The sequence below is a fragment of the Arachis ipaensis genome, chromosome B6, assembly GCF_059453495.1.
Source record: "Arachis ipaensis isolate K30076 ecotype BB chromosome B6, ASM5945349v1, whole genome shotgun sequence".
Taxonomy (NCBI): domain Eukaryota; kingdom Viridiplantae; phylum Streptophyta; class Magnoliopsida; order Fabales; family Fabaceae; genus Arachis; species Arachis ipaensis.
Window position 1 is genome coordinate 128,741,805 of NC_142441.1, and position 22,312 is coordinate 128,764,116.

A 22,312-nucleotide genomic window follows, 5' to 3' on the forward strand; every position below is an offset into this window, starting at 1 on the left:
TTAAATGTTTGTAGTTATTTATCAAAATAGTTTATTTATAAGTCAAATTAATTCGTTACGTATACGTTTGTCGGTAGAATGTTTTATGTTGAAATTCTTATAGCTTATAGGTTTACGCATTCCTGATTCGATGTTTTTTTACTTGTTTATCAGAGGTCTCGCCTACTTCTTCTTAGGATAGTAAGTCACACACTCCTACCACCGGAGACCATTGTTCCGCACCTGAAGGAGGCTGGGTTCGGCGACGCGTTGCCACTTAGGAATTTTGTGTTCTACAACTCCCTAATCATGGCATTTGTTGAGTGCTGGCGTCCAGAGACCCACACCTTCTACCTGCCGTAGAGTGAGTGCATGATCACCCTACATGACGTCACATACCACCTCTGGCTGTGCGCTAATGGAGAGCCAGTGGGTGGTTGTTTTCGTGACTTTCATACATGGTACGGTACAACACTGATCTCACACATCGTTCCGGAACAAGAATTCTATTGGGCTTGCAGCAACCTCGGCACCTGTGGTTGACAGGTACAACAAGCATAATAATGACAATTGAGAATATAGAACATAACGAAACTTCAACTTACCGGTATCCGAGATTCTGCTGGAGAGCAATACGGAGACTCTAAGGGCAACCTGCTTCATGTTGTTGGCAACGCACATGGTACTTTAATCTATCTGACTCCACTACTCGGTATTCATCACTTCTACAGATGCTGTAATTCTTCACACCCTGTATTACTGAATCTTTGTTTTTGAATCTGTGGCTAACCCGAAACTCCACGCCACCGTTTAAGTTGTAATCGTCTTCACCCAAGTTTGAAAATGGATTCTTCTTTTGCATCGTGTCCATATCCAATGTAGTGTAGTGACTGGGTATAGATGATAAGGCCAAAATTGAGTGGTAGAAGATACCGACGTGATGCCTCAACTGGGGTCTTTGGTACAAACTCCTCCTTCTCATCGTCCTCAGAGAAACCGCTCTCATTGCTATCCGCAACATACTCCTCGTCGGAGTCCTCACTGTCAACGTCCATGTCTTCTACTAGACTAGCAATGTGCAGCGGTTTGGGTGCAAGAGGTGGGTTATCCTGGACGAAGTCTAACGAGCCAGATCCACCGCCACCGACGTCACCAACCTCTGCAGAACGCTCCATCACTTGTTCCGCCATGATTCTCCCATGGATGTCAAATATCAGGCGCGCATGCTTGTCGCCTTGGAGGCAAAACAGACGAAACTGAAAAACTCTGTTTCCCATACCTATATCCCACCCCTTCTGATCTTTTTTATCCCGATACCACCGACACTACTCAATATCAAACTCTTCAACTCGGACAAAGAATTTACTTGCCAGGTACGCAACAGAATGAAATTCTCACACTCAAATATCACCCCATTATCACTATTTCTCATACGGCAATTCAGATACACACTTACAACCAAATATCCACTACTACTAAATATTTTGGTTTATTTTCGAAAGAAATAGGTAGAGAAGAAGTAGTGAAATATTTTTGGAGAATACAAAGGGTTGCACATCTTTTTATAGCTGCTGAAAATTTGTCTTTACGTATCTCGTTTACAGTATAAACGTCATAATTATTTATGCATTCTATTTACAGTGTAAACGAGATAAAATTACACGTATCTCATTTACACTGTAAACAATATATACACTTCATTTCTATGTGATCTTATCTCGTTTACATTGTGAACGGGATAAGAAATCCGATATATTTTGGTCAAAATGCTACAAATTATTTATTTTGATAAATAAAATATTTATTTTATTTATTTAAAAAAATTTAATATTTTATATGTATATTTAATTACGTAATATTATATCAATAAAATTAATTATTTTTCACTTTAATCGTGTAAATAATCATTAAAAAATATATAATTTAATGACTATATAAAATATATTTTATATTATCAGTATCAAGATTAAATTCATACATACTTGGCATATATATACATCATTTCATGAATTATAAAAGCATATATGCCTATCTTGTATAGTTCTTTCAAAATGTGGTCCATGCCTTCTTTTTTGTTAGAATTATATTTATTTTTTGTTATCTATATCTATATGTGAATTTGGTGATTTTTTTTGTTTGAACTATGAAAAGCTTCATACAAATTTTAAAATTTTATAAGATATAGGAGGAATATGCATATATATAAAATATAAAATATATATAAAATATAAAGTATTGTTTAGATAAATCGTAATGATATTTTAATATTTTATTGATATTAAAATATAAATTAATTTTTAATTATTTTTAATATCTTATTTTAATTATATAAAATATTTAAAATATTTTTTGTTTTAATAAATAAAAATACATACTATTTCTAAATTTATTTTAAAAATACATGTTAAGAATAAAGTTGGATACATTGACACGTGATGGTATTTAGGTGTATTCAAAATTTCTTTTATTTTTTATTAAGACACGATTGCAGATGACGGACGAGTATCAATGAATGTTGTGTCCGAAATGTATCTGACATGCAGACACAATAACTTAACGAAGTGTTCGTACTTTATAGCTCAACAGATTTGTCCTGTGAAAAAAAATCATTAAAATAATAATTAAAAAATTAAAAACATCTTTTCTGTCTCCTTCACACGTGTTATGATAGTAATGTCAGGTGAATCACTTCTAACGTTGTTATCATTGATCATTTCTGATATAATCAGTTCATTTGATTTCAAACCCTAACATAATCATAATTTTTGTGTACAGTAACTATTTGGGTGACTATGTATAACTATCTTTCACATAGTTTTTGTAAAATAATTTTAAAATAGTTATTGTAAACAGTCAAATCTAATTTCTTAAGATTATACTCCTTAGATATTTTTTAATTATTTAGATGCATCATTTTTATTTTTATTATATATATATTATATTGTAAAAAATATATAAATATATGCCTATATACATAATTTTCATTATTATAATTTAATAAATTATATTAATGCCTAAAAATATTTCAAAAACTGCTCAAAAAGCAAGATAATTCGGGTGCTAGTTGTTAGATAAAATAATTATTTTTCAAAAGATAATTTATAATGTAATATTAAAATTTTTATATAAAAAAATATACGATTAAATTTTTATTGTTCTCCTTTCTCTGGAGAAAGATAAATTTTTTTAGTGCAAAGCATTTTGTGGATAAAACATTTTGATATGAAAATATTTTTAGAGATATGCTTTAAATTGGTCTCGGTGGTGTTAACACTTAACACCCGGTATGGTTTGGGTTTTTTCATAGTGTGCGAGAAGATTTAATTACATTTTTTTAAAAATTTTATGCATGAGTGACTTGCTACATTTATGAAATTTAAAACTTTACACACTTTTAATATTATCACAAACAAAATATATATAACTCTTCTCACTATATCATTCTTTAAAAAATTAGTTTTAATATAATAAATAAATAAATAAATATTTTTATATTATTATATCCAAACATAATTATTAAATTAAAAAATATTTTTATATAAATATTTAAATATAAAATTATTTTTATTTTAAATTTTTTTTTTTGAAAAAAATCCTTAAAAAAATATTTTTTTTCTATAAACTTAGCCAAGTAATTAAGCCCTAAAAATTGTAATTATCACACAATCCAGTACTTGTAATTCACTTATAAATATACATTTCAGATATATATTTTTTAATATAAATTACTTACTTAACTGAGTTTAATATCAGAGTGTCTTAGATACTCTCAAACGCCGACTCAAGAACACTTCAAGAGCTCTGGACCACCACCACCACTTCAGGTCCAATCACCCTCAACTCACATATATAAACATATAAATTTTTTTTTTTTCTGAAAATGAATATATGTTAAGAAAATATGCCCACTCATAATAGTGCGGTAGCTTTAGTTTATTATATACTTCTAAGAATATATATATCTTTCATGTCAAAGAAAGACTCGTGAATATAAAAAAGCTGAAGATTTCGACCAGGCCCCCCATTGTTGGTTTTGGGAGAAATAATGGTTCCTTGCTGCCTCGATAGAAAGCATGTCAACTCAAGCATCTCATTCAATTATTGATTGAGTCACGGTATCCAAATAGATCTTCGTATATTCCACACTTTATATTCTTTTGAAATTGAGAAATGAAGAATGATACTCTTCTGAGAAAAAAAAAAAGAGAGAGAAAATGAAAAACAAAATAGACTAAGCAGAGGAAAACTTATTTGGTTTAGGTTTGAAACCAGATTAATTTAAATCGATCATGGTTTAAATTTGACATAATGCTCATTTTAATTATTAAAATTAGTTTGATAAATTAATTTGATCTCTCACTATTTAAACCAACTAATAAGTCTCCACTTTAAAAAACGTACCACTCTGGCACTTAGTATTTTTGAAGGCTTTTGTTTTGAATAAATAGATAAAAATACATATAAAAAATTGAGATAGATAAAAACAATATCAAAATTTATAAATGTTAAATTATATTTAAAAAATTAAATTTAACAGATAAAAATATACTCTAAATCTTATAAATTTACGAATGGTATGACCATTTTATATTTTGAAAATAGTTTTTGATATTTATGATTTTTTATGTATAATTTCATTCACTCTATATTTTTTTATGTGTATTTTTATTCATTTATTTCTTTTGTTTCACATTAATTAGACTTAGTTTGGTAAAATTTTTACTTTTTAAAAATTGTAGTATTTATATTTAGTAAATTAAATTAAAAATAACTTTTAATAAGCACAAACAACAAATAAATGTGTTTGGTGAAATAGTTTTTAAAATTTAAAAATGTTATAATAGATATTAATATAAGAATTAAATTTGAATATTAATTAATTTACGAAGTTATATTAGACTTTTTAATTTTGATAAGTACAAAGTAATTTTAAAAAGCTTTCTTTTAAGTGTTTTTAAAAGCATAAATACATAATTTTTTTAATTTATCAAATATAAAATGAGGTGCTTATATTTTTAAAAAATATATATAAATTTTTTTTAAAAAAATTTTACTAAACCAAACCTTAATGCAATGTTGGTATGAACGGTCAAATTCAATTTTGGTATTATAACGACTACAATAATAAATATTAAATGGAAGATAAGACTTTTATATTTAATAAATTATTTTAAAAAATTAACTCATTCGTATAAATTTAGTGATAAAAATATATATTATTTCATTTAAATTTTGATTGGAATATATGTATGGGGCTCAAATTAGGTGAAATCTACAAGTTTTTAACTATTGCAGCTAATTTATCCCAAGAAAACATTAGTTGCACACAATTAATGAGTTAAAAGATTTTGTAATTAATAAATTAAACCAAAACATTATTTACAGGATCGCATTTAAAACTTTTTTTTTTTTGGGTGACTAGATCTCATTTAAAACATAGTATTACCATGGGGAAAACGAGAAAATTTTTGTTGTTTAATTTATGGTTATTTTACTATGCAATAATTATGCTTGAAAGGTGGCTATAATTTAATTTGCTATATCATTAAAATCTACACCATGAAAGGAAATAAATATGCTACCATTTATTGTTAGGGTTTATATAAGTTATATGAATCTTAGAGCATTTTTAAGGGCTGTTTCCATTCAATTTTTTCTGATATTTTAGGGAATCTATCGTTGAAGTATATTATTATTGAGTCTCGACACATTGTTCAAGAATAAAGAATCCCTATTCAGAGGGACTCATTGTAACCAATAATAACTTATCACTTGACAAGTTATTATTAAAAATAAATAATTATATAAAATTTAAAATAATTAAATAATTATATTAAATAATTATATCTCTATTTAATTAATAATTTATATTAATTATTTAAATAATAATTAATTAAACTCCGCCTATATTATATTTGCGGTACATAGCTAGTCTCAAGTCCGGATAAAGGAGGAGGGTTGTGTTAGGTTTTCGACAACCAACATAAAAATATAGTCGAATCCCATGACATGAATCAAAGACATTATTGCGTTAAAGCTAGGTCGTTGCCTGGAAGCAACGCGCTGTATGGCTTGAGTACGGTGTCAAATGAGCAAGAGCCATTGCATCGGTGCCCGGATGTAGTGTTAAATGAGCAAGGGTTCTTGCGTTTTCGTGAACGGACGAGGGTAAATAAGCTAGTTCACAAAGTAAAAGGTAAAGGTCGGAGCGACAGAAGGTTGAGATTTGGGACATGGAACATAAGCACTCTAACAGGAAAGTCCATGGAGGTGGTGGACACCATGACAAGGAGGAAGATTAACATTATGTGCCTACAAGAAACAAAGTGGGTTGGTGCGAAGGCTAGGGAGTTGGATACTTCTGGTTTCAAACTTTGGTATACAGGAAAGGTGAAGAATAGGAATGGGGTTAGAATAATTGTGGATAAGCAGTGGAAGAAGGACGTAGTGGATGTCAAGAGGGTGGGAGATCGGATCATCTCTATCAAACTTGTGGTGGAGGGAGGTGCTTTCCATGTGATTAGCGCCTATGCACTGCAAGTGGGTTCGGACGAACAACACAAGATAAGGTTTTGGGAGGATCTAGAGAGTTTGGTTCAAGACATACCTTTGGGAGATAAGATTTTCTTAGGAGGAGATTTAAATTGCCATGTTGGGAGAGAAGTGACTGGATATGGGAGTATTCACAGAGGCCATGGTTTCGGGGTGATCAATGCCGAGGGTAAAATTATTTTGGACTTTTCCTCAACCTTTGATCTTCTCATTGAAAATACATGTTTTAAAAAGAGAGACGAACATTTTATAACCTATAAGAGTGGCATGACAAGCTCTCAAATCGACTTCTTCTTGTTGAGGAGAGTCGATTGGAAATTTTGTATTAATTGTAAAATTATCCCGCGAGAGAGTTTGACAACACAACATAGGGTGCTCGTCATGGATTTTCGCATTGAGTAAAAGTTGAAAAAAAACATCATACGAAGAGCCCAAGGACGAGGTGGTGGCGGATGAAAGGTGAGGAACAAAGAAGCTTCCTAAGACGGGTGGGAGAAGAGGCAAAGTGGGATGGGAATGGAAGCGCAGAAGAGATGTAGAGGGAGATGGCAGAAGTTATTAGAAGCAAAACAAAAGAAAGCTTTGGTGAATCTAAAAGAATAGGGCCAAGAGACAAGGAGTCCTAGTGGTGGAATGCGAGTGTACAAAAAAAGAAAAAGATAAAAAGGGAGTGCTTTAAAGAGTGGTCTTTATGCCGCAACGCAGATAACTGGGAAAAATATAAGGCGGCTAAGAAAGAGACAAAAGTGGCTGTAAGCGAAGCAAGAACAAGAGCATATGAGGGTCTCTACCAGTCTTTGGGCACGAAAGAAGGAGAAAAAGGTATATATAGAATCGGAAAGAGCCGTGAAAGAAGAACGAGAGATTTGGATCAGGTTAAGTGCATATAGGATAAGGATGGAAAGGTGTTGGCTCAAGAGGAGAAAATTAATGAAAGGTGGAAGAGCTACTTCTACGAGTTATTCAATGAGGGACAGAAAACTCTTCCGAGCCTTGATCGGTTATGCACAAGGGAAGAAGATCAAAACTTTGACTACTATCGAAGGATTTGAGACTTCGAAGTGAAAGAGGCTCTAAAGCAGATGAAAAATGGCAGGGCAGTAGGACATGATAATATCCCGATTGAGGTTTGGAAGGGTCTTGGAGAAAAAGGCATCAACTGGTTAACCAAGCTTTTTAATGAGATTTTAAGGTTAAAGAAGATGCCTAATGAGTGGAGAAAGAGCACCTTGGTACCTATCTACAAGAATAAGGGGGATATACAAAGTTGCAAAAACTATAGAGGGATCAAGCTTATGAGTCATACCATGAAGTTATGGGAAAGGATGATAGAATGGAGGTTGAGAAAAGAGACACAAGTAATAGAGAACCAATTTGGATTTATACCAGGCAGGTCTACCACTGAAGTGATATACCTATTAAGAAGGATGATGGAGAGGTATCGTAGTAATAAAAGGGATCTACATATGGTGTTTATTGATTTGGAAAAAGTATATGATAGAGTACCAAGGGAGGTCTTATGGAAGGTTTTAGAAAAGAGGAGAGTAAGGATCGCATATATTCGTGCAATTAAAGACATGTATGATGGGGCCACAACTAGTGTGAAGACTCAAGGTGGTGTGACAGAGGAATTTTCTATTGGTATAGGATTACACTGGGGATCATCCTTAAGTCCATACCTTTTCACATTAGTCTTAGAAGTACTTATAGAGCACATCCAAGAGCCTGTGCCATGGTGCATGATTTTTGTCGATGATATCGTCCTTATGGGAGAGTCAAGGGAAGACTTAAATAAGAAGTTGGAGTTATAGAAAGAAGCTCTAGAAGTGCATGGTTTGCGCATAAGCCGTAGCAAGACGAAATATATGGAATGTAAGTTCAGTTTGAGAAGGGAAAACCCTAATATAGAGGTGAAGATTGGAGAAAATATCCTACAAAAAGTTAAAAGTTTTAAGTATCTTGGGTGCATCATACAGGATAATGGAGAGATTGAAAAAGATGTAAACCACAGGATCCAAGCAGGTTGGTCAAAATGGCAGAGTGCATCTGGTTTTATATGCGACAAAAAAGTGCCTTTAAAACTTAAAGCTAAATTCTATCGCACCGCTATAAGACCGGCCATGCTTTATGGTACGGAGTGTTGGGCGGCTAAAGGAGAGCACGAACATAAGCTGAGTGTGACAGAGATGAAGATGTTGAGATGGATGAGTGGTCATAGGCGATTGGATAAAATAAGGAACAAAGATATAAGGGAGAGAGTTGGAGTAGCACCCATTGTGGAAAAGCTGGTTGAATCGCGTCTCAAGTGGTTTGGACATGTGAGAAGAAGACCGATAGAACATTCAGTCAGGAGGGTGGATGAGATGGAAGATGGACAAGGGGTGAAAGGCAGAGGAAGACCTAAGAAGACCATCCATGAGGTGGTCAAACGAGATCTACATGTAAACGGTCTCTCTGTAGACATGATACATGACAGAGCACAATGGCGTCGTTTGATTCATGTAGCCGACCCCACTTAGTGGGACAAGGCTTTGTTGTTGTTGTTGTTGTTGTTGTTGTTGTATAATTAATTAGATTAAATAATTAAAATGCTAACACTTACATAATCAAATAATTAAATCATAGTTAGTTTATTAAATAATTTTTATTTTTAAAATTTAAAATGCTAACCACATTATTAAAATTAGCCGTTGCAAAACTAGCCGTTGCAAAATTAGCCGTTGGAAACTAACCGTTACTATGTTACTGTTATTATTAATAAATTAATAACTTATTACCCTATATATACCACTTACATATACTTCTATTCTCACACTTTCTTCTACTCTTCTTCATCTTCTTCCAAGTTTACGAAATCAAAGTTCTGCTGATATTATTTTGTGTTCGAAAAAATGGATCTAAACCAACTCAACTCTTTTTTCAATTATTTACAAAATTTTTCTCAAACTCCAAATACCCAACAATCTCAAACCTCAAACTCTCAAGTTCCAAATCAAAACTTCACACTACCAAATATGTTTCAAAATCCAAATCCACAAAATCTTCTTAATTTCAATTTTCAAGCTCCTTACAATAATCAATTTCCTATATTCCAACCACAAAATCGAAATTCACAAACACCACATTTTTCATTTTCATCCATATTTAACCCCTCTATCGAAAATGTTACTCCAACATCTCTGTCGTTTCCAACTCAATTCAGTGCATCAAGACATAACTCATCTGGTGTTGGTGGCTATTCTAACCTATCCTCTCAGACTTCGATACAATCTAGTCCAAATTCGCAATATTCAGATTTTGCAAACCCTCGTGGATTAGATGCTATCGACCTCAATGATGATGATATTGAAGATCGGAGGCAAGATAGTATTCAGCACTGCATTGGAAAGAGGATGAGATGCTTATCAGTGCATGGTTAAATATTTTAACTGACTCTATAGTTGGTACCGATCAAAAGGGGAAACATTTTGGAGTCGAATTCACAGCTATTGTGTAGAATTTTGCTCCGATATGACAAGGGGGTAGTTGCATGTAAGAAACGATGGTATAAGATCAACAAGGTTGTTGCACAATTTGCTGGTTGCTACGATCAAGCTAGTCGAAACATAAGGAGTGGTTCAAATATTGATGCCATAAAGGAGTTAGCCTATAAACTTTATTCCACAAATTATGGTAAAAAATTCACGTTTGAGCGGCATTGGAACATACTTCGTTTGGAGCAAAAATGGAGAAGCCAACTACCTACACAGAGTGGAGGCTCAAAGAGAACCAAGGTTAGTGCAACTGGAGTATACTCATCCTCATTAAATCCAAATACACCGTTGGCAGATGAACCCGGTGTGGACTCTTTCGTTCGTCCACAAGGATCAAAGAAGAGCAAGCAAAAAGGTAAGGAAAAAGCACAAATGTCTGAAGATCTTAACGAAAAGAAATCATCGGTTGTTAAAAAACTATCTCTCATGGTAGATATTAAAAATGTTAGAGAAAGGGAACTAATGGACAGGGAAAAAGAAAGAGAAGAGGAGAGGGCACATAGAGCAAAAGTTATGGCAATGAAGGAGAATGAGTTACAAATTCAAGCGGCAATGAAAGAATAAGAATTACAAACTCAAGCGGCAATGAAAGAACAAGAATTACAAACTCAGAGGTATATTAAAGAAATGGAAATAAATGCAAAAGAAAGGGAAGTGGAAAGGATGGCTAAGGAAAGGGAAAGGGAAATGGATATGCAAATACTTAACGCTGACACGTCTACAATGAGTGAAAAACGATGAGCTCTTCATGAGATTGCATACGAGAAAATAATCGCGAAGTGGTTTACTTAATAGTTCCTTGTATTCGTAGAGTTACGTAGTTTGTTCTTATTTTTATTGCGTATTACTGGTATGTGATGTAGTCTGTTTTATTCATTTCTGATGTAACTTTTTAAATTAGTCAATATTATTGTGCCGTTATTGTTCATGAAAGTGACCGTTAAGTAGCTGTTGCAAAACTAGCCGTTAAGTAGCCATTGCAAAACTATCCGTTAAGTAGCCATTATAAAACTAGCCATTGAGAAGTAGGTACTTGTTGCAGACATACTTATAAATATCAACTATCAATGACTCTGCAACTCCATTTCAACTCTTGTTTCTCACCTCGAAAGAGTACTAAAAATTACATTTCAATATGGGTAGAAATTTTGATGATATGTTTAATGAGGCTTTCTATAGCAAAAGAAGACGACAAGATAACACACTCATAGATAATTGGATCGATGAGTGTTTATTCGAAGATTCAGAAGAAGAAGATATCGATAGAAACTCTATCCCAACTACTCATAGATGGATCAACAGAGATCGAGAAGCAGGACATGATCGCCTTTTCCAAGATTACTTTGCAGATGAACCAGTGTATAATGCTGACATTTTTCGACAGAGATTTCGAATGAGAAGACATGTGTTCCTTCGGATAGTAGACGCTCTCTCAAACGTCTATTCGTATTTCTAACAGAGGGTTAATGCAACTGGAAGAAGAGGCTTGTCACCACTCCAAAAATGTACCGCTACGATACGGATGTTAGCATATGGTGTAGCAGCTGATGCTGTTGATGATTATGTGTGCATAGGCGAGAGCACTACAATTGAATGCTTGGAAAAATTTATTGAAGGTGTCATTTCGGTGTTCGAGGATGAATATTTGCGAAAACCAAATCCAAATGATGTACGACACCTGCTATAAATGGCGGAGGGTCGTGGCTTTCCTGGCATGTTGGGTAGCATTGACTGCATGCATTGGCAATGGAAAAATTGTCCAAAGGCGTGGAAAGGTACATGAGTGGTTATCGTGGGGTTGTAACCATAGTACTTGAGGTTGTAGCATCTTCAGACCTTTGGATATGGCATGCGTTCTTTGGAGTTTCTAGTTCAAATAACGATATCAATGTGTTAGATCGTTCACCAGTGTTCGATGATATTCTAAATGACCGTGCTCCGGAGGTAAATTATACTATTAATGGTAATAATTATACTATGAGATACTATTTAGCAGATGGTATTTATCCTAAATGGACCACATTTGTCAAATCAATCTCAAAGTCACAAGTGGAGAAACGCAAGTTATTTACACAATACCAAGAAGGGCAAAGAAAAGATGTGGAGTGAGCATTCGGAGTGTTGCAAGCACGCTTTGCAATTACACGTGGTCCAGCTCGCTTTTGGGAAAAGAAGAAGTTTGCCAACATAATGAGAGCTTGTATTATATTGCATAATATAATTGTTGAGGATGAAAGAGACACTTATACAGAAAATTTTGCTCAAGGCTTAGAGTATGATGATGTCGAAAATGACTTATCACAACCTTAATTGGGAGAGGAAGATTTTGTACCATACCATCAATTTCTCCAAAGAAATGCCTAACTTCGAAATAGGCAGCAGCATAGACAACTGAAAGAGGACTTGATTGAACACATATGGCAATTTCACAATGCTTTTCGTCAACTATAGAACTTAATTATATATTTCTTTAATTTATATTAAGTAATTTTACAAATTAGTGTAATCTCGAATTATATATTGTGTATTATTGTTATGTATGAATTTATTTAATATTAATATCTTTTAATAGTGAATTATTTTTAAATTTATAAATTTAAAATATTATTGAAAAAATTAATTACATTAATTTTAAGTATTTTAATTAATTAATTAATTAAGTAGGACCACAATGGGGACTAAAGTTAATTCCTTCTAATGAAGAAGAGAGAGATGCTTTGAGTTTCTATTTATTGTTTATAATGCAAAAATTAATGTGGAGTTATTTTTTATAACAGATGAATCATAAATAGGAATTGTGATGAGTTCCTGCTAGAGATAGTCTTAACAATAAGGTAGAATATGCATGCATTGAAATAGGTTTTAACTACAGGAAATGTTAACAATTTGTCGATGAAATCATGTGGTAACAAAATTGATTCATTTTCTTTTGATTTTTTTTTTCTTTTTAGGGTATTGATTATTTAGTTTCTTTTTGGGTCAAAATAAATAATAGGGTAAAACACACAATTAAACCAAACTCAACTCAATATTACACAATTCACCCAAATGAAAAAATGTTACATAAATCTCTACTTCTCTATATAAATCGAATGAGCTAGCCTAGATTTAGCTTTCTATGTAAATTTAATAAGTCTGTTTCGATTTATGCCCTGTCCTAGTAAATCTAAACAGGGTGATTAGATTTACTAGGACAGCATGCATGCATGCATAAATCAAAACAGGCTGATTAGATTTATAATATGTAATTTGAAAAAAATAATTAAAATACTATATCGACAAAATTAGGCTATTTTTTTATATATCTCATCTATATTTTAAATCTTAAATTAATAACTTTTTCATGTTTATTTCTACTGAACTTTTTAAAATAGATGGTTTCAAATAACAATAGAGATAGACGGTTAATTTTAAATTACTAGCGTACACATAAAAAATCATTAATTTTTAGAAAAACAGATAAATTTACGTAAAAATAATAATTTAAAGCTGTCCATTTAAAACCAGCAAATTATATTTCTAGAAATCAACACATTTAAATTTTTAATTATATATGTTCATCAAATAAAATTTATCAAAATTTTTAATTTTTTTATAATTTTTTATTCTCTTGGAATGCTAAACTTTTTTTTTTGAATACTAATTTAAATGTGTTTGTTTTTATAAAAATAATGTGTTAGTTTCAAATGAACAATTTTAAGTCACATCAATTTTTTTAAAAATTAGTAATTTTTTGTTCGTATACGCTACTAATCTAAAATAATGTTTAAAAATTTAAATTTAACTAAAATTTTACTAAAATTTAACTAAAACGAAAAAAAATTGAATACGAGAACAAAAATTTAAAATTTTAGTTAAGTTTAAAATTTTAAACATTATTTTAGATTAGTAGCGTACACAAACAAAAAATTACTAATTTCTAAAAAAAATTGATGTGATTTAAAATTGTTCATTTGAAACTAACACATTATTTTTATAAAAACAAACACATTTAAATTATATTAAAAAAATAGTATTCCAAGAGAATAAAAAATTATAAAAAAATTAAAAATTTTGATAAATTTTATATGAACATATATAATTAAAAATTTAAATGTGTTCATTTATAGAAATATAATGAGCTGGTTTTAAATGGATAGTTTTAAATCATTACTTTTACGTAAATTCATCTGTTTTTTTAAAAAACTAGTGATTTTTTACGTGTACACTAGTAATTTAAAATTAATTGTCTATCTCTATTGTTATTTGAAACCATCTATTTTAAAAAGTTTAGTAGAAATAAATATAAAAAAGTTATTAATTTAAAATTTAAAATATAGATGAGATATATAAAAAAATAGCCTAATTTTATTGATATAATATTTTAATTATTTTTTTCAAATTACATATTGTAATCTAATCAGCCTATTTTGATTTATGCATGCATGCATACTGTCCTAGTAAATCTAATCACCCTATTTAGATTTACTAGGATAGGGCATAAATCGAAATAGGATGATTAGATTTACTAGGACAACATGCATGCATGCATAAATCAAAACAGACTAATTAGATTTACATAGAAAGTTAAATCTAGACTAATTTATTTGTTTTACATAGAGAAGTGAATGAAAATATCTATGTAACGTTTTTTTTTTATTTGGGTGAATCGTGTAATATTGAATTAGGTTTGGTTTAATTGTGTGTTTTACCCTAAATAATAGATGACGATTGACGAAGATTGGGATGTGTAGAATATTTGATGGGCTTGGTCCTAGTGTTTCACTCTTATCCTAGGAATTGGACCACATGAATCTACTTCCGTTTATTATCTTTTTAAATTTGAAATAAGATCCAAAAAAAAAAGAAACACGAGAATCTTGTGACTTGTCGAATTACAGTTTGCAAAGAAGAACCCTTCCCTTCCCTGTTCTCTCTTTCGCCATGTATGAGTATTTGTTGAGGTCATTAAGTTGGTAAAAAAAAAAATTTAATAGAAAAGATTTTTTTTTTAGTTTTTAATTTGTTTGATAAATTTTTAATAATAAAAATAAAAATATTAAAAAAATAAAAAATATTTTTTTAAGAAACTAAAATTTATATTTTTTTTAAAAAATTTTTATAAAAATATTTTTTATATAATAAATAAATAAAAATTATTTTTATATTATTCTACCCAAACATAATTGATAAAAAACTTTTTTAAAAAGATAATTCAAAAAAAAATATTTTGTTTTTAAAATTTACGCAAACAAATCCTGAGTTTGACAAAAAAAAAAAAAAACTAAAGATTTAAAAATGGTTGTTTGGTTGGGACATCTATATACGTGAAAATCCTATTGGGGTGGGCCTAGAAAATCCTAACAATGGCGGATTCATAAATCTGCTAGAGAATGTGGTGGGAAGGGGGAGGGGGGATTGAAAAATTATATAGTCAATAATTCCAAACAAAAAAACAATTATATAGTAAAAAATTAGTGATAACGAGTAATCGTGATTAGTGTTTCCTTTTATCTAAAAGAACAGTTAATATATAAGTGTTTTGTCAAAATAGATATTTCTACAAAAAATTAGTTTTATAGGAGTAAAAATTAAGCAAAAAAAAGGAAAAAAGATAAAAAAAGAGAAGGAACAAATTAAAAAAAAAAACAAAAGAAATAACATTGAATACTATATGATCTTTTTTTTTGGTAGAAATACTATATGATCTTTAAACATACCTTTATAATCTTCAAACCCTTGTTGAACTTGGGGCTTGTTAGTGCCCAAAAGCTAAGCTACCACTATGCTAGTAGAATAATCTTTGAATTATTGTGCATTATGATATTATAATAGATCAAATATATTTTGGAAAATCCATCTGAGGTCCAATGAACACTGGGTCTGTCATACCTATTTCTATTGGGCTTTCGACTTATTATAAAGCTCCTTTGCTAACTTTTGAGACATTTTATTAACACGTTAAACGCACTTCAAGACTTATTTAGCGGCATCTATACATAATTTGCTAGAAAGTGGCTACATATAACTCATGGGAAGAAAAAAAAGATGTATATATTAGGGTATAAGACAAGAAAAACACGTTAATCGTTTTCTAAAAAAACTAATAATTTGTACATTCGTAAAATAAGTTTTTTTCCCTACTTAAATATGAATTATATTTTATATTTAAGTAGAAGAAAATGCTTATTTTTGCTCCAATAGTTATCATAGCCCTCCCTTTGTTGGAATTGTTGGAACCTAATCTTATCATGTAATAAGCTTTATATGCGATGGCAATAATTATGCACTTGAAGATTTATTTGTATGTAGGCCACCAAAAGGACAAGAATATTCTTCATCCTAGTTGTTATGTTAGTAATAAGACAATCAAATGTAGAGGATTAAATTGCACTACATAGTTGTCCGACTCTAGATGAATTTAGCGGAACATGAGTTGAGTTTGATCAATAAAAAGAAGAATGATGTTAGGTATATAAGTCTTTTTGTAACTAAATTTAATTAAGTTAGTGCAAAGTTTAGCAAAAAAAAATGCTGCATATATTTTTTTTTTCATTTTTTGCAACATATAAATTTTTGTTAGAGAGCACAAAAATTTATTTATATAACACATAAATTTTTGAAATATAACACAAAATTTTGCACATAATATAAATTTATCGATACAGCACATAAATTTTATGCATAGCATCTATATTTTTGCACATAGTACATAAATCTTGCACATAGTACAAATTTTGCTGCAAATGTATTTTGTTAATTGGATGAGTCAATATTCTGGGTATGTAGTCCTCCAAAAATTTCTGTGCTAAACATAAAAAATTCTATGCTATATAACAAAATTTGTGTTGTACACCAAAATTTATGTGTTGTGCATATTTTATTGGGCGTAAATATTTTGGGCATGTGGTTCTTAAAAAAGTTTTGTCGCTGTATACTAAAATTTGTGTGCTGTGCACCAAATTTTATATGTTGTGCATCAAAATTTATGTACTCTAATTTTCTGAACATTTATAAGAGAAGAAGAAGATGAAGACGATGAGGACGATGATAATGATAATAAAAGAAGATAACGAATATTGTAACGCCCTTATTATCAGAATGTCACGCTTCTAGCTACGCCACTCTGATAGCGAGAAGTATTACGACGAATTCATATACTTAATAATAAAATAGGAGCCTTTGACCTGTCTTACCGTATCGCTGTTTTCTTTAAAAAAAAAAAACGAAAATACTTTTTCTTGAAAACAAACAAGCATATACATACATACAAAACTTCTTACTCAAGCAACTTATAAATATTATATACTTACATGTCATTACAGTCACGACTCTTATCCCTCTTACAAGAATATAATAATAAAGGCGAGAAAAATCTATAATATATGTATATAAACAGAAATAGCATATCTAAGAACTGAACAAAAATTCCACAAGCTTCCTTATCCATCTTGAAAAGAGAAGTCTGTAGGGGTCAGAACATCTCCCTCGCTGGTTTTCAGTTGAGAATTTTTAAGAATTGTGATAAGAAGATATTTTAAATAAAACTGTTTTCAATCGCAATAATCATCAGTTCATTATCCAAATCTAAAACTCATATTTTTCTTATAAAAATTTCACGCAAAATAACATTCCATAGATTTTACCGCTTATTAAGGAACAATTTCAACCAAAACTTGCCACTGATCTAACCAATCACGGTCTCCGGTCCAAACACAATCAATTTACGGCCTCCGGCCTAAACATATAAATAATTCTCGGTTCGATCTCAAAACAGAATCAATCACAAGCACAAACAATACAAGGCAAAACAATCAGAGAACAGTTACAGCAAGTACCATGGTGCGGATTTAGAATATCCACAACTGAACCGGCAAGTGCACTGGATTGTCCAAGTAATACCTCAGGTGAGTGAGGGTCGATCCCACGAGGACTGAGGAACTGAGCAATAATGCTTAACTGATTGGCTTAGTCAGGCGAACAGAAAAGTTGGTTTTGTGGGTTTCAAAAGTATTAAACAATAAATCAAGAATAAAAGAAGTAAATAATGCGTTTGGTGTAGAAATCAATGAGAGAAATAGTTAAGGTATCAGAGATGTTTACCTTTTCTGGATTAAATTTTCTTACCAACTATTTTAATCATGCAAGATTCATTTCATGGCAAACTGTAATTGACTAAACCCTAATCTCTTAGTGATTTAGTCTCCTCTAACCTTTATCAATCGCCAATCACTTGGTCACTTGATTCCAATTAGAGAGTTAAGCTCAAATCTATTTTATGGCCACAAAAACCCTAATTACCCAAGGCTAAACGGATTATATGTCACGTATCTAGATTAGTTCAAGTAATTAGCGATTTAGGAGGAATTTACTTTCAAGCTGTGTTCAGGTGAGGGACCTCTCCCAAAGGTCACAAGAAAGCATCGAGAATAAGCTCGTTCCACCCAAATTCATAATATTAAGAATGGAAGCAATCATTGAAACTGAATCAGTACATTAATTAAAATAGAAAAATAATAATCTTAATCCATAGAAATAAACAGAGCTCCTAATCTTAACCAAAGAAGTTTAGTGGCTTATGACTTACAGAGAAAATAAGAGTTCTGAAAAGTAAAACATGCGGAAGAGAGCATATCCCCCTGAAAGGTGAATCTTTTCCCTTTTATATCTAACCTAATTTGATTTGAAACTAAAATAAGATATTAAATTCTAAATCTAAAAGATTTTGTTTGTAAATAAAAATAAGAAAAATAAAAGATAAGATAACAATTAAAAGTTAAATCCCACGAAAGACGCTCTCTTGGGTGAGGTTGACCCGTACTGCTGGCGTTTAGCGCCAGAATTGGCGTTTAGCGCCAGAATTGACAGTGAGTTGGACGCTGGTTCTGTCTTCTTGGGCGCTAAATGCCTAGCTTGGCATTTAGTACCCTTCATGGTAGTGATTTCTGAAGAAAAGTGTAAGCTATTATATATCGTTGGAAAGCTCTAAAAGTTGGATTTCCAACGCCATTAGAACTGCATCAATTGGACCTTTTTAGCGCAAGTTATGCTCGTTGGAATGCATAGAGGTCAGGGTTGACAGCATCCACTTTCTTCCTTGTTTTTGCACAAAACTCTGCCAAATTTGCTCGAATTTCACCTGAAATAATTAAAATACCAAAACAACTCAAAGTAGTATCCAAAGAGGATTTTAACACTAAAATATAATTAAACTTACTAAATTCTAACTAAATTTAACTAGAAAATAAGCAGAAAATGGGTATAAGATGCTCACACATTACAACACCAAACTTGAACTATTGCTTGTTCTCAAGCAACTAAAAACAATATAGGATTGAGAAGAGAAACCGCCTAAGACTTGAATGTTCATTGAAGCTCATATCCAATCATTGAGTGGGGCTAATGACACTATAATTTTGAATAGGTTTGGCATCTCACTTTCCTTTGAAGCTCAGAAATGTTCATATCCTTCAGAGCTAGGACTCGGATGATATTATTGATTCTCTTTCTCTTGAAGCTTTGATTGATTCTTGAACACAGTTTTTTCTTTTCTTTTATTTTTTGGTACTTTACATCTTGAGCCTAGTCGTGACTCTTAGTGTTTTGTCCTCAAGCTTAACTTAGCACACAAACACCACAAGCACTTAACTGAGGAACTCTTTGAGTTATGGTTTTTCTTTTTATTTCTCCCAGACAGTGGTGCTCAGAGCCTTTGGCATACTCTGTAATTGCACTTGGTCTCGACTCTTAGTGCTCTGTCTCAAGGATTACTTGACACATTCACACCACAAGCATATAGTTAGGAGAACAACTCTTTGAGATTTTAATCATTTTTTGACCTTCCTAACCATTGATGCTCAGAGCCTTGGACCTTATTTTTTATTTTTTTTTCTGTTTATTTTTCTAAGTTTATGTCCCTCAAGAATCAACATTCTCAACTCCAATTTCAAATATGCACTGTTCAGTTGATACATTCAGAATCATAAATAATACTACCACATTAAAGTAACCAAAAACTCATACTATATAACTCAAGTCTCATGTATTTTACTACTTTTCTTTTTTTTTCAACCTCAGTGAGCAATGCATGAGACCTCTTTTCAATGCTTGTTTTGAACTAAGTTTGTTTATGTGTCGTTATCATTAAGTAATTTCAGTAGATTCTGGATTTAAATAAGGTGCACTTGGTCTGTACTTGTTTTGAACTGAGTTTGCTTGTGTGTCATTATCATTAAGTAACTTTGGTGCATTCTGAATTTAAATATGGTACACTTGGTTTTGTACTTGTTTTGAACTGAGTTTGTTTATGTGTCATCATCATTAAGTAATTTCCAATGTTCTGAAAACCGGTTCGAACCGGCCGGCCGAACCGATCGAACCGGGAACCGTTAACAAATACGGTTCGGACAGAAGGCAAAACCGCTAAATTTAAAAACCGAAGTTGAACCGTCGAACCGGCCGGGAACCGGTCGGTCGAACCGAACCGTGACCCGGCCGGTTTTTTAAATTTTGTCAAAAACGATGCGTTTTGATCCAGAAACCAACCCTAGCCTTCAGTCTTCGGTCTCCTCACTCTTCAGTTCACTCCCCTACAGCCCTCCACTCTCGAGCCTCCACCCTGCAGCCCTCCACTCTCGCCTCTCGCACTCAGTGGCCACGTATGCAGTCTCTACCTCGAGCCACCGCCGCCGTCGCAACACCTCCATCGAAGTCACTCAACGTCGCAAGTCCGTGGAGCCAGCTTGGAGATTCGCGCAGCCCTTTCCGTCGAAGTCAGCCGTGGAAATCGCAGCCACCGCCACCACTCCTTGCCGTCGCGCAGTGTCATCCTGAGTGACCTGAAGCCCTTGCCCCTGTCTCGAGCCCCATTCCTGATTCCTCAGTCTCATACATACTCTCATTATTTCTCCCCAAAACACAACCCTAGCCTCCATCGCGCCCCCGTTGGTCGCACTGTCGCGGCCTGGTTTGTCGTGATCGTTCTTCAATCCTCCTATTTCGTGGTGTTCGAAGGCCCTTCCATTCCCCCAACGCCAATCCTCCTACTGATTAATGATAAATTGATACTGGTTTGTATATGCTTTTATTTTTTTCTGCTGTTAAATTTTGTTAAAGTTTCTTGATTGTACTCATTGCCTAAAGGAATACTTGTATCACATAGCTCACTACTAGTGCCTGCTGTTCGTGTTTATTTTTTAGTTCATAAATTATCAAATTATATTGATTATTGAATGGCTTTGTTCACTACTGCTATGCTGTGTTGTACCCTGGTTTGTGTCTTCTTCGCTGCTGCTGTGCTATGCTTTTTTGGCTCTCTGTTGTTCATTGCTGACTGCTGAGCATTTTTGTGTTTAATTAAGTCAATTAAAACTATGCTTTGGGCTTTATTGTACTTAGATTGTTAAGTTAGTTAATTCAGCATATGTTCTGCTCTGCTGATGTTGTGTTTTGTGATTTCTTTGCATAGTGATGTGCTGCTGGAAACTGAAGTTGCTGCTGTTTTGTGTGTGTTTATGTTTGTTTTACTGTTTTGCGATTTAATTATGCTTAAATGGTGACTGTCTTCATGATTTTTTATTTTAGTTATGTAGGATTTTGTGATTTCTTTGCCTAGTGATGTGCTGCTGGAGATTGAATTGCTGCTGTTAAATTTTTGAAACTTGACAAGTTTAAGGTCTTTGTGGATTCACTGGATTGTAATTTCCCTTTTGTGGATGATAAATTACAAAACTGATGAACAGATATATATTATGGAATCAATAAGCAAACTGAAAGCCGGATGATATATATTATTCCATTCCTTAATTTATGACTCTATCCAGAATTAATGGCATGCAGCATTAGTATCAATAACATTGTGATTTATAGTGAATTTTCATGATTGATGATAAGTTTGGATGTTGGAATTTTATGTTTGGTTGTCTTATTTTGTTATTTGACTTTTGAGTTTGTACTTGAATAAGATCATAACATTCTCGTTTATGTAGTACTTTAATTTGGATAATATTTTAAGATTTATATTAGACTATAATTATGTTTTAATGTGTTTATTTATATTTTATTTATTATTTTATTATAAAACGGTTTTTTCGGTTCAACCACGGTTGAATCGGTTGAACCTATGAATCAGTAAACCAGTAACTAAAGCGGTTCGATGACCGGTTCGGTTTTCAGAACCTTGGTAATTTCGGTGCATTTTGAATTTAAATAAGGTGCAATTGGTCTCTTGGTTTGAACTGAGTTTGCTTGTGTGTCATCATTATGAAGTA

The 22,312-nt window shown here is 32.1% G+C and overlaps 2 protein-coding genes across 2 annotated transcripts; both read left to right on the forward strand.

Annotated features, from left to right (window-relative positions):
• The first annotated feature begins 11,199 nt into the window (after positions 1-11,199).
• On the forward strand, positions 11,200-11,751 carry LOC107647339 (uncharacterized). The gene is made up of 2 exons (XM_088490962.1): positions 11,200-11,421; positions 11,524-11,751. Exons 1-2 carry the CDS (start codon positions 11,200-11,202, stop codon positions 11,749-11,751), a joined length of 450 nt encoding a protein of 149 aa, XP_088347088.1.
• Positions 11,752-11,810: 59 nt separating this feature from the next.
• Positions 11,811-12,173, forward strand: LOC148562708 (uncharacterized). Its single transcript, XM_088490963.1, has one exon. The coding sequence runs from the start codon at positions 11,811-11,813 to the stop codon at positions 12,171-12,173; it is 363 nt and encodes a 120-aa protein (XP_088347089.1).
• The last annotated feature ends 10,139 nt before the right edge of the window (positions 12,174-22,312 follow it).